Source organism: Bubalus bubalis, chromosome 10 (genome assembly GCF_019923935.1).
Source record: "Bubalus bubalis isolate 160015118507 breed Murrah chromosome 10, NDDB_SH_1, whole genome shotgun sequence".
Lineage (NCBI taxonomy): Eukaryota > Metazoa > Chordata > Mammalia > Artiodactyla > Bovidae > Bubalus > Bubalus bubalis.
Window position 1 is genome coordinate 22,862,423 of NC_059166.1, and position 13,213 is coordinate 22,875,635.

At 42.0% G+C, this 13,213-nt stretch overlaps 1 protein-coding gene and 1 non-coding gene across 4 annotated transcripts in view; one reads left to right on the forward strand and one right to left on the reverse strand.

Moving 5' to 3' along the window:
- The window catches only part of PHACTR2 (phosphatase and actin regulator 2), a 297,414-nt gene that overhangs the window by 39,136 nt on the left and 245,065 nt on the right, over positions 1-13,213 (reverse strand). For all 3 annotated transcript variants that reach the window (XM_025294444.3, XM_025294442.3, XM_006075193.4), the window contains 3 exons: positions 11,915-12,443; positions 4,392-4,579; positions 2,607-2,763 (listed from right to left, as the gene is read on the reverse strand). In XM_025294444.3, coding sequence (XP_025150229.3) covers positions 2,607-2,763; positions 4,392-4,579; positions 11,915-12,443 — 874 coding nt within the window. The remainder of the gene's footprint in view (positions 1-2,606; positions 2,764-4,391; positions 4,580-11,914; positions 12,444-13,213) is intronic.
- Positions 2,152-2,223, forward strand: TRNAS-GGA. Its single transcript has one exon. It is a non-coding gene; the product is annotated as a tRNA-Ser (tRNA).

A 13,213-nucleotide genomic window follows, 5' to 3' on the forward strand; every position in this document is an offset into this window, starting at 1 on the left:
TCATGTATGGTTGTGAGAGTTGGACCATAAAGAAGGCAGAATGCCAAAAAATTGATGCCTTAGAACTGTGGTGCTGGAGAAGATCCTGAAAGTCCCCTGGACAGCAAGGAAATCAAACCAGTCAATCTTAAGGGAAATCAACCCTGAATACGCTTTGGAAGGACTGATGCTGAAGCTGAAGCTCCAGTATTTTGGTCATCTGATGCAAACAGTCAACTCACTGGAAAAGTCCGTGATGCTGGGAAAGATTGAGGGTGGAAGGAAAAGAGGGTGTCAGAGTACGATATAGCTGGGTGGCATCACCGATGCAATTGGGCAAACTTCGGGAGATGATGGGGACAGGGAGGGTTGTGAGCTGCAGTCAATGGGGTCGAAAAGACTTGGACACCACTGGGCAACTGAACAACAGCAACATGGTTGTTTCATGGTGTCAACTTCTCACAGTGTTCTTCATCAGTCCCTGCCTTGGAGTGTTTGGGGTCTGTTTTAATTTGTCACTGCTATAAATACCCTTGAAATAAATATCTTCGTAAAATACAGCGTTGTGTTTTTTTTTCTCCCCTTGGTTGGATTATTTCCTTCTTGTATAAAGCCTTCCAGTTAGTATTATCATGTAAAGAAATACTGCTTTAGAATTATTTTCTCATATTAAGTCGCTCTTCAGAATCACTGAACTAGAGCAATGTAGACATGTCTATTTTTTCATAAAGTTGCTGACATTGGGTTCAATGTTTAAAAGTGTTTTACCAATTTAAGGGATACATAATAATTTAACTTAATGAAAAATACTTAATGGTATTAAGTGCTCGCTAGGATCCACGGCTTCAGTGTACCATTGATTTTACCAGCATAAGCGCTGGGCTTGGCCCCAATCTGTAAAACAGATTACGGCTTCTGGAACCCTCACGGCCAACCCTGCAGGTACATCACAGTCATAGAAATCTCCCACGCTCAAGCAAAGGGGGGACTTCTCTCCCACCTCCAAATCTTGTCTGGTGGTTCAGACTGTTCCCTTCTCCCTAATTGATGCAACCTGTTTTTTTTTTTTTTTGCAGCGTGAGGGCAGGTAGCAAAATAATACTCAAATAAGCTTATATTAATAATAAAAAGGAGAACTTCAGCACTCACTGCTGTTAAAACTGCCAGTTACGCATACATGTGGCATCTGGAAAAACAGTACGGATGAACCTATTTCCAGGGCAGGAACAGAGATGCAGACGTAGAGAACAGACACGTGGGCACAGGAGGAGAAGGGGAGGGTGGGGCGAACTGGGAGATTAGGATATATACACTAATATGTGTAAAATAGCTAGTGGGAAGCTGCTGTTCAGCACAGGGAGCTCAGCTTGGTGCTGTGATGACCTAGAGGGGTCGGATGGGGGAAATGGGGTGGAAAGGAGGACCAAGAGGGTGGGGATATATGTATTCACATGGCTGATTCACTTTGTTGTACAGCAGAAACTAACACAACATTGCAAAGCAATTATAAAATAAATAACGCCAATAAAATAACTCCAATAAAAATAATAATTTAAAAAAAAAAACCTGCCAATTACATGGGCTCCCAAAGACACAAGTGGCAAAGTAGACATCCTACAATGGCTAAAAGCAGGAAGTGCAGGCAGAGACCATTTATTTGGAGTAAAAAGTGGGAAGTTTTCATTTAGGGGCTATGGTTCCCTGACTTGGATGTAATTGGCCACTGACACTAACTAATATTTCTATCATCTCACTGCCCCCAGGACAGAACCTTGTGGCAATCACAGCAGTGTTAGGGAGTCCATGAATCAGACCAGGAGATGGGCAAACTATGGGTGTCAGGCCAAATGTGGCCTGTTGCCTGTTTTGGTGAAGAACGTTTTCTTGGAACGTAGGCGCACTCATCCATTTCTGTGTTGTTTATGGCTGCTTCCATGCTACAACAGCACAGTCCAGCAGCTGCAACAGGGACTGTCTGGCCAACAAAGCCTAAAATATTTACTAACTGGTCCTTTATAGAAAGAGCCTGTCCCTACTTGGATCAGGCTTTGGCGACCTCAAAGCCAACTGGCTAGCTAGACCAATAAGTAGGTGCCTTGGACTTCTTGATGGTTCATTGGTTAAGACCCCAAGCTTCCACTGCAGGGGGCATGAGTTTGATCCCTGGTTGCTTCCCTGGTGGCTCAGCGGTTAAAGCATCTGCCTGGAATGTGGGAGACCCGGGTTCGATCCCCGGGTCGGGAAGACCCCCTGGAGAAGGAAATGGCAACCCACTCCAGTACTCTTCCCTGGAGAATCCCATGGACGGAGGAGCCTGGTAGGCTACAGTCCATGGGGTCACAAAGAGTCGGACATGACTGAGAGACGTCACTTTCTTGGGGAACTAAGATCCCATATGTTACAGGGCATGGCCAAAAAAATTAAAAAATAAAAAACAGTATTATTATTATTATTTTTTTAAAGGCAGGCTCATTGAGTGATTTACCATCAAAGACCAACTTTAAAAGATCAGAGAGGCCAAGTATGCCCTTCTATGAGGAATTCACAGTGATCTCAGTCAGGCAGGGAATTGCAGGAGAGGGAAAAGTAAGAACTCATCAGAGCTCTTCCCAAACGTCAGCAATTACCTGACGAGCTTGGTTCCAATCTGCTGTCGGATTTCCTGCCTCTCTTCTTCAGATGTGCACTGCAAGATGTTTTTGTCCTCTAATTCCTTCTTAGACGGTCTGTTGCCAAGTTTGATAGCAAGAGTGTCCCTTCGTCGTATCTTGCTTGCCAAAGCACCTGAGGATTGGAAAAGGCAGAAGCGCAGAGAAAGGCTTTTAACAAGTGGCCCTCAGGTTACACATGGCAGAGGCTTTTTAAACAGAGCCAGACCAAATTCTTTATCCACATGCAAGAGCAGAGCTTCAATTAACGTAAAGTAAAAAAAAGTTTCGCGTTAGATGCAATTCATGTTGAAAAACTAAAAACTGTTTGTTTTTTAATGTTCTGAAAAATGTTGGGAAACTCTGAAAAAACCTGCAACTATCACCTCATCATTTGGCCAGTGATGATGAATGAAGTTGCTCAGTCGTGTCTGACTCTTTGGATTCCATGGACTGCAGCCTACCAGGCTCCTCTGTCCATAGAACCAGACAGTGGAATCTGAAGTTTATTCTGCTGAGACAGCATATCATGGAAATCACTGAATGCATAATACCCTTTTCTTTTTCAAGTCTTAAAAACCTAGCCTCCTTGCTTATTTTGTATAGTAAATCTTTGTCTTCTCTTTTCCTCCTTTCACTCAGAAAACCACACCAAAAGAAGTCTGTCTTCGATGCACGCATGTGTGCTAAGTCACTTCAGTTGTCTCTGACTCTTTGTGAACCCATGGATTATAGCCTGCCAGGCTCCTCTGTCCATGGGATTCCCCAGGCAAGAATACTGGAGTGGGTTGGCATTTCCTCCTCCAGGGGATCTTCCCGACTCAGGGACTGAACCTGTGTCTCTTCTGTCTCCTTCATTGGCAGGCGGGTTCTCTGCCACTAGGGCCACCTGGGAGGCCCCTATCTTCCATACCAGTGTTTTAATCCTAAATTACCCAAGAATCCCTGATATCTCAGAAGATAGTAAACACCAAAGGATGACAATGATTTTTGCTGTTGCTTGATTTTATTGTTGTTCAATAATGATCTTTTTTATTGTTCAGTACAAACTAGAAGGAATTTGACAAACTGCTATTTAATCATGAATATATTAATAACTTTTCATAAACTGTAAATCCCATAGTGAATCCCTCCCAAGTCATCCTTCTCAGAAGGATGACTTTTTTAAAAGTCATCCTTTTAAAAAAGTTCTTTTTTAAAGAACAGCATGCTTCCAGTTGCCTAAGTTATATGTACATGGTTGGCCTTATCCACTTTACTATCATTCCTTCTTAGAAAGCATACCATTTTATTATTATGACTGAGTGACTGCTTTTAGTTCTTAAAAGGTATTAGTCATTCTTGACTCACTCCTCATTTTAAACCACAGTATAAAAGTGAGTGAAATTCTCAAACACCTCCCATGAGTAATCCAGAGAATCCCCGTTGATGCTCATTATTCAAGAAAGGTCCCAGGGTAGAAGGGTCATCTCTGACCAACCTGAGAAAGGCCTCTGTCGTCTGACATTTTAGACAAGTTCAAATAGGCATACTGGCCTCATAGACTGTTTCCCTCACCCCTCTGCCCTGTGGAATCATCTTTCAGAAAGGTCTGTCATCTACACCTACACTTCAGAAGATACACATTTCTAATTTGAGAAGGGCAGATGAGGAGAAAGAAAGCATCAGGTGTCTGGTTCCTGATGACGCTTTTGTTTTTTCAGAATGTGACTGTTTCTGGCCACCGTGGACTCTCCTCCCTCCCTCCCTCTTGAAAAGTCTTACTTTCTCCACTGCCGTCCTCGTCCTCATCTTCTTCGTCGTCGTCGTCATCGGTGTACAAGATAGGTCCGTCAGAGTCGGAGTCATTGGCCTGGTATTCCCTTTGGCCTTCGTCCTCTGAAGATTCTCCCATCAGCCCAGGAGTCAGGAGCCGAGGCGCTGCCTTCCCCAGCTCGTCTTTGGTGGCGAAGCTGTGAAAGGCACAGACACATGGGGGTGGTGTGAAGCTCAGAGCAACCCTCGAGGATGATGCCAACACAGGAGACAGAGCTCTAGTTTCATAAGCATCCTTTGGGTGTGAAAGGAGAAAGCAGACATCAGCCAGCTAAAGTCGCTGAAAGGGCAACAGTACTGCATTCCTTAATTCTCAAGGTTTTAGTCTCATCTGACAAATGAAAAGGATTGACCAGGTAGTGACCAATACATTTAGTATGTGAATACTGTAAAACTGTATTTTGAAAATGTATTTTTCCCTAGCCTTAGGGAGGTTCAGTGGAAAGAACAATTAGCCAGAAGCGCTTAGATACTTGACTTTGTACTTTTTCTTGAGTCTGTAACTCCGACTTATCCTTCCCGGTCTAGGTTAAAGACTCAACTCCCCGAGGAATATTTCACTGCCCATCAAACTAGTTCCTTGCCTCCCTCTCCCTGCTCCCATGGTGACCTGAAGACCCCCACCACTGGCGCGCTTAGCACACGCATCTCAGTCTGCCTCCCCAACCCTGCAAAGTTCCTTGACAAGGAGGACTCATCTTGTTTTGCAGCCCAGCACCTAGAAGGCTCCTGCCACAGAAAAGTACATCATCTTCAACTGCTATGTGAATTAATCCTATTTTTTCGTCACAGCCAGTGTACTAACAGTCAAAAACTATATATCTTCTCTGTGCTTCATTTCTCCATTTATAAAACTGTCTGTCATATTATATGATATTAACATTACCATAAGATGCTGGGAGGGATTGGGGGCAGGAGGAGAAGGGGATGACAGAGAATGAGATGGCTGGATGGCACCACCGACTTGATAGACATGAGTTTGGGTAAACTCTGGGAGTTGGTGATGGATAGGGAAGTCTGGTGTGCTATGATTCATGGGGTCGCAAAGAGTCAGACATGACTGAGTGACTGAACTGAACTGAGGATTATATTAACAATACAAGATGGAAAATGTGAAAGCTAAGTGGCCTATCTAGAAGAAAGATGGTATGTAAGGATGCAATGAGTTTCTATTATTTAGCTTGATAAAAGTTTCTGACTTCAAGTTACTATAAATATACAAAGCTTGGCAATTTCACAGACTAGAATTTTAAAAATACTTTACATCAAAAACATATCACATCAGAAACAATGCAATCTTCATTTTAAGATACAGAAGCTCCCCACACTGCTTTCTGATATAAAAAGAAGAATCCAAATTTGGACGTCACACTTCTGAACGACCATTTAGTGCAAAACATGTGCTTGTGGTTCACACGGCAAAAAACAATTTTTAAAATAGTTGTTTGAATGATAAAAACAGGTAAGCTTTGTCAGACTCTAAAGGATTGAAAATTCTACTTTGTGGTTGATAAGCCTGAAATAGTCAATTTTAAACTTATTAGGAAAATCCAACAGCCAAAAATTCTTGTTTCCAAGTGAGGAAATATGAAATTTCCTCTTTAATTGTATAAAATACAGAAAGCATACAATTTCCCATTGTCACCACTTTGAAGTGTTGAGTTCAGTGGCATTACGTATATTCATCCTGTTGCAGCTATCACCAACGTCCATCTCCAGTTTTTCATCTTCCCAAACTCAAACTGTGCCCCTTAAACAGTAAGTGTCCATTCCTCCTCCCTTAACTCACGGCAACCGCCATTCTACCTTCTGTCTCTACAAATCTGTCTTTGGTGCTTCCTTACTTGAAATTATGCAACACTTGTCCTTTTGTGTCTGACTTACACTCACTTAGGATGTCTTAAAAGTTCCTCCGTGTTGTAGCATGTGTCAGAATGTCCTTCCTTTTCAAAGCTGCATAGTGTTCCACCATATGTATATGTCACATTTTGTTTATCAATTCATCCTTCTCTGGACACGTGGGTTGTTTCTAACTTTCGGTTGATGTGAATGATGCAGCTATGGATGTGCGTGTGTGCTCAGTCGATCAGTCGTGTCTGACTCTTTGCGAGCCCATGGACTGTAGCCCACCAGGCTCCTCCGTCCACGGGATTTTCCAGGCAAAAACGCTGGAGTGGGTTGCCATTACCTACTCCAGGGGATCTTCCCACATCTATGGACATTGGTGTATAAATATCTGTTTGAGTATCTGCTTTCAAATTTTTTGGTTATATGCACAGAAGAGGGCTGTGACTCGCCAGTAAAGAATCCACCTTCAGTGCAAGAGATGTGAATTTGAGCCCTGAGTCAGCAAGATCCGCTGCAGGAGAGCCCGGCAACCCACTCCAGTGTTCTTGCCTGGACAATCCCATGGAAAGAGGAGCCTGGCAGGCTGCAGTCCATAGGGGCGCAAACAGTCAAACACAACTGAAGCGACTAAGCATGCACACACAGAAGTAGTATTGCAGAATCATACAGTAATCTTATGGTTACTTTTCTGAGAAACTACCATTTTGCTTCCAAAGTATGACATCTCACTTTAAATACGAGAAGATTTATTTTGTGGAAACACTTGTTCAGTCTGGATTTCTAGTGTACTGCCACTGGACGCCCTTCTTGCTTGGAGAGGCTGCCACGGTGGTGACTGAAGCGCATTAAAAAGATACGCCAACTATGAACACATTCTGAGGAGCAGAACAAAGCTACCTCAGGAATGAGTCCTAGCATTTGTTCATATCACTGTTCATTAATTTATCATGATACTGATTATTTTAATCTTATTATTTGCGTTTTATAATGCTTTGCAGTTTTTTAAGACTTCTGCCTACATTGACAACTTAACCACTGTTCTACAGCAGAAGTCCCCAGCTTTTTTGGCTCCGGGGACAGTTTCACAGAAGACAGTTTTTCCATGAATCGAAGTGAGGCTTCACCTGCTGCTCACCACCTGCTGTGTGGCCTGGTTCCTAACAGGCCATGGGCCTGTGTGGAGGGGAGACCCATGTTCTCTAGTATAAGGATGGCAGGTAATGTATAGTTCATGGAATCCAAGAATGCCATAAACGAGCTGCCCAAACAAGGTGGCAAGTCCAGTCTACAACCCCGACTCAAAACTCTATCAAATGTTATGTTATTAAGATTCACAGTCTACCTATCAAATGTGATGTTATTAGGTATGAGTTAAAACTCATACCTAATAATATGTTATGTTGATATACTATATATTATATTTAATTTAATATTAAATATTTTACTCTAAATTTTTATCAGTCAATTCATGACTTGGCTCTTATTTTACTCCTACATTTCTTGGGCACACTGTAAAATACAGTGAACTCTATAAATGTTTGTGGATAAAAGAGTTGAATCTCACTTGGATATGGGCTTCAGATGGATGTCTTAGTTTCTGCTTTACATTACACCAAAATTATACACCACTAATGAACCTACCAACAAACAGAACTCTACCAAATAGTTACTAGTCTGCACTATGTGGATAAAAGTAGGTCTTTTTATACAGGGCCATTCGTCTTCTTTAAAGTGTTCACATTTGCATTCCCAACAAAAGCCTCTTCATAAAATGACAGAATTTTCACACATTCGTTGACTAAACATAACTGAGGGAGAGTTCTAAGGACAGCAAGAGACGAAGAGCCAGAAATTCTAATTCACATCTCCACTTAAAAACGGAAGAAAGTATGTGGAAGGAAATTTGAGAGACTACTTATTCCAAGCTCATTAACTCAAAAGCAAACACAAACTGTCCCTGTGGGATGAACTGTAATTTAAATTTTTAATTTTGAAGAATGTACAGAGAAGAAAATCTCCATGCCTTCTTCTAGGAAAGCATTATAGTTACCCCGACTGACAGGAAACTCTATTCTAAATACCTCGTTGTCTAATGATGTTCTCAGCTCACTCCCTCTGGTCACAGTCCCAGTGGAAATGGAGAAGAGATACTCACCTCTCTTGTCTGTCAATCCTCCAAGTACTCAGGCTGAAGACGGGTATTAAGCCTCCAGCATGAAGCTTAGCACTGCACAGTGCCCTTCCTAAAATGATTCTGCTAGTGAGCTGGACAGAATCAGGTCACCTTTGGAAATGGGCTTTCTCAGTGCTTGAGACTATCTGAGGAGTTATTTTATATATATATTTTTTTATATACTGAATAGTGAATCCATTATTCGATCTTCTTCCCTAATTATTTTGGTAAAAACTAATCTTGCTTTGTTTTTTTTTTGTTTTTTGTTTTTTTTTATCTTTTTTTGTTTTGGCCATGCACCACGGCATGTAGGATCTTAGTTCCCTGACTAGGGATCAAACCCACAGCCCCTGTTATGGAAGGGCAGATCTTAACCCCTGGACTGCCATGGAAGCCCAGGTAAAAACTAATCTTAATTATAATGTCCTGTCCACTTTTTTATCTTTGGTGCTTTGTACATTGCCTGGCACATAGAAGGCAAGCAAAAAATATACAGTCCAATGACTGTTCTGTTTTAAAGACTGGAATTGATGCTGATGTTAGCAAACACTAATAATTAAATGAAGACATCTGCTCTGGGCTGGAAGTATTCAGGAAACCATAAGCATTCATTTCAATATATCCTTTTTTGTATCATTTATTAAAATATCGAAAACAATAATTTGTACATTAACATTTATTTATCTTCCCTTGGCTTTCTGTTGAATGATAGCACCCAAAATGATAGAAACAAACGCAAAAGAACCTGCAAAAGAAGTAGAAGCAAGTGTTTGGAAACTTATGAAATTCCATAGTCATGTATGGAGTGAGAGTTGGATCATAAAGAGGGCTGAGCATCAAAGAATCGATGCTTTCAAATTGTGGTGCTGGAGAAGACTCTGAGAGTCCCTTGGACAGCAAGGAGATCAAATCAGTCAATACTAAAAGAAATCAACTCTGAGTATTCACTGGAAGGACTGATGCTGAAGCTGAAGCTCCAGTACTTTGGTCACCTGATGTGAAGAGCTGACTCACTGGAAAAGACCCTGATCCTGCAAAAGATTGAGGGTAGGAGGAGAAGCGGGCAACAGAGGAAGAGACAGTTGGATGGCATCATCAACTCGATGGACATGAGTTTGAACAATCTCTGGGAGATAGTGAAGGACAGGAAAGCCTGATGTGCTGCAGTCCATGGGGTCACAAAGAGTTGGACACGACCGAGTTACTGAACAACAACAGAAAACTGAATTTGATGTGTGGCTCTGGGTTTGCATCCTGTCACTTCCTACCTGGGTGATCTTGGGCAAACTCTCTTACCTCTTTCGGCATCAGTTTTTTCATCTATGAAACAGAAATACTTCAAGAGAAACTGATGTGAATTAAATAAGTGGCAGTTCCTGACATCAAATAAGTCTTCAATAGATGAAGGTCAATACTATTAGCAATTAAATAATTAAAGTTGATACTTGAGTCTCTTGATCCAAATCAATTTAATTAATGTACTATTTTTTTAAGTATAACATGACAAAGATTTTTTTGGAAAGGAGAAATAGTAAATTAAACAAAGAGTGAATTTGGATATTGTTCTTAGAAGAGACTGGATATCTCCAAGGCTTTCCCAGACAGAATTGGCAATAACATCTACTACACTCTGACAGTCTTCTCCTCATACTCAAGGGACAGGAGAGCTAACGTGTCTTATTGATCTTTAAGTAGAAAATTTATAGGACTTTGTGAGTGATTAGATCTGGAAAGCAGAGGAGAATGAGCACCCTAGGATGAATTCTGGCTTGGGAAACTGGATGATGTCATGCCTATGTCATACCAGATTTTGTACTGGTTGCTGCAGATAAGAAGTAAATAAGACACAGTGGTTAGTTCTATCCCATGTTGCTGTTCATGTTTAGTTGCTAAGTCATGTCAGACTATTGTGACCCCATGGACTGTAGCCTACCAAGGCTCCTCTAAACATGGGATTGTCCAAGCAAGAATACTAGAGTAGGTTGCCATTTTCTACTCCAGGGGATCGTCCCAACCCAGGGCTCGAACTTGCATCTCCTGTACTGGCGTGTGTGGATGCTAAGTCACTTCAGTCGTGTCCAACTCTTTGTGGCCCTATAGACTATAGTCCACCTGGCTCCTCTGTCCATAGGATTCTCCAGGCAAGAATACTGGAGTGGGTTGCCAGGCCCTTTTCCAGAGGATCTTTCTGGAAGGCAGGTTCTTTACCACTGACTCACCAGGAAAGCCCAGTTCTGCCGCATAGTTGTGGGGAAAAAAGCACTATCACAGTATATGTAATAGCCCATTTTGTCAGGATGAATATCAAAAGGCTTCAGAGAGGATAACACTTAAACTGGGTTGGGGATTGAGAAAGCAAGAAATATAATCACTCTAAGGTTGGAGGAAAAGGAGTTGGAAAAGAGTTCTTTTCTGATCCTCTTTATTTTCTTGGAGATGGAGAATGCTAAGCAACTTGTTGAAATGAAGATGGTTTTCAAGAGTGGGTGGATCAATCTGGACACTAGTGGTAAAGATCTAAAATAATCACTATAAGGCAAGAGGAAGAAACTGTTTAGGAAAAAGAAAAAGGACTGCTGAGTATTGATGGAGCAGACTCTAACTGTCCTTGAAGCCACAGGTCTGAAGTCTATCTGTCAGTAGGACCACTGTCTCCTGCAGCCCCTGGCATTCCTGGGGCAGGGCTATGAAAAATCAAGATTCATGCACCCCAATGCTCACAGCAGCACTATTTACAATACAAGGCAGGGAAACAGCCTAAACGTCCATCAACAGATGAATGGTAAAGAAGATGCGGTACACATACATCTATATATATGAGGGAATAGTCCTCAGTCACAAAAAGAATGAAATAATGCCATTTGCAGCAACATGGATAGACCTAGAGATTATCAGGCTAAGTCAGATAAAGACAAATATCCTATGATATCACTTATATATGGAATCTAAACAAATGAAACAAATGAACTTATTTATAAAACAGAAATAGACTCACAGACAGAGAAAACAAACCTATGGTTACCAAAGGGAATAGCAGGGGGAGGGAGGGATAAATTAAGAGTTTGGGATTAACAGACAGACACTACCATATATAAAAGAGTTAAACAACAAGGACCTATTTATACAGCACAGGGAATTATATTCAATATCTTTCAACGTATAAGGGGAAAAAATCTGAGAAATAATGTATATACACACACATACATACATATATATATATATATGAATCACTTTGCAGTACTCCTGAAATTAACATTGGAAATCAGCTGTACTTCAATTAGAAAAATAAATTGATGATTGGATTACAGGTGTGCTTACCTAACATTCACTAGATTACATTATAAAAGAAACCAAAGTAAGTTCCTTCATTGCCAGTAGAGTGAGTTAGTGATCTTTAGTTCCCAGCTGCATAGTAACATGGACAGAATATGGGGTTTTTGCTCCAACTCACCATTTTCCATTTTCTCTGCTAATACTTATGCCAGTGCCTGAGTGGACAGTGGTTCTGTCTGTCGCCTCTTCAGTCCAGAGAAGCTGACCTGGGTCTAAGGCAGGGAGGTCGGCTCCATTGCTGATCAGGACGACAGGGGTGTCCGAGGCCACAGTGCTCTGCTCCTCCAGAGGGAGAGAAGGGGCGGGGGTGGGAGGCGCTGGAGTCACCGGGGGCGGAGGGACTGAGGACTTGGGTTTGCCTGTGGTCTGCTCCTCGGCCCCAGGGACAGTCTGCTCGGGTGTGAGACTCTCCACCCTGGTCTCCGAAGGCTCCCCTTTAAGGTCAGATGTGCCAGAAGTGGTTGCCTCTGAGGACAGTCGAGACGTTGGCTGCTTGCCAGTTTTCTTCTTGCCCTTTGTGATTCCCACTGTTCCCGTTTTGCTAGAAACTGCCTCCTTGGAAGCTTTGGGACGAGATGAGGTGGAGGAAGTAGATGGTGAAGCTGATGCTTTGGAGCCAGTTGTTTTTCTTGAATGAGAGGAACCAGCTGAAGCAGAGAGATTTTGCATTAAGAGTCCAAGAAGAAAACACATTTTAAAAACACATAGCCGAGTTGCAATTGCCAATGACACTGTTCCCTTTAAACTCTAAAACTCTGAATAAATGCATTAAGGAAAATAGGTAAATGATAACAATGGTCTTGTTTTCTGCCCCCTCCCTGCCCCAACCTAGAAGGCAGCAAGTCATGCTTGAGGCCAAACCCTAAGGTACAAGGTCTTCTCCCTCCCCCAGTCTTTAGCTGAGCCAAAGAGAATGCCTCACCTCTTTGCCCTATGGTCACCTGAACAAGTCTCTGTATGCTCCAAAGAAGGGACATTATAGTGTGGAGAGGACAAGACACCTGCAGCTACCTGGGTATAGTACAAGCTTCCTCTCATCACAAACTATACACGTTTTATGATGCCTTTCTGGGAACAGAGCAGCGTACACTCAGAAGAGGCTGGTGTATATACCACCTGCTCCTTTCTGGCCAAAAGCAAATTTACTCATCTTACTGCGAAAAAGAGTGAACTCCAAACCAGCTCTCCCCAGTGGCTAGAGAGAGACACTTGCCTATCTCTTCGTCTTGCAGGGGTGATGGGGCAAAGGAAAAAAAAAACACATGGCTGCATACGAAAGACAAGTCCCCTTCAAAACATCAAGAGGCAGAAAACAGTCTTTTTTTTTTTTAAAACCAAAAATGTGTAAATGGGTAGTGTTTGAATAAACCGAAGGGAAGGAGTATCATTCTCAGATCTTCTGAAACTCCTTATGTTT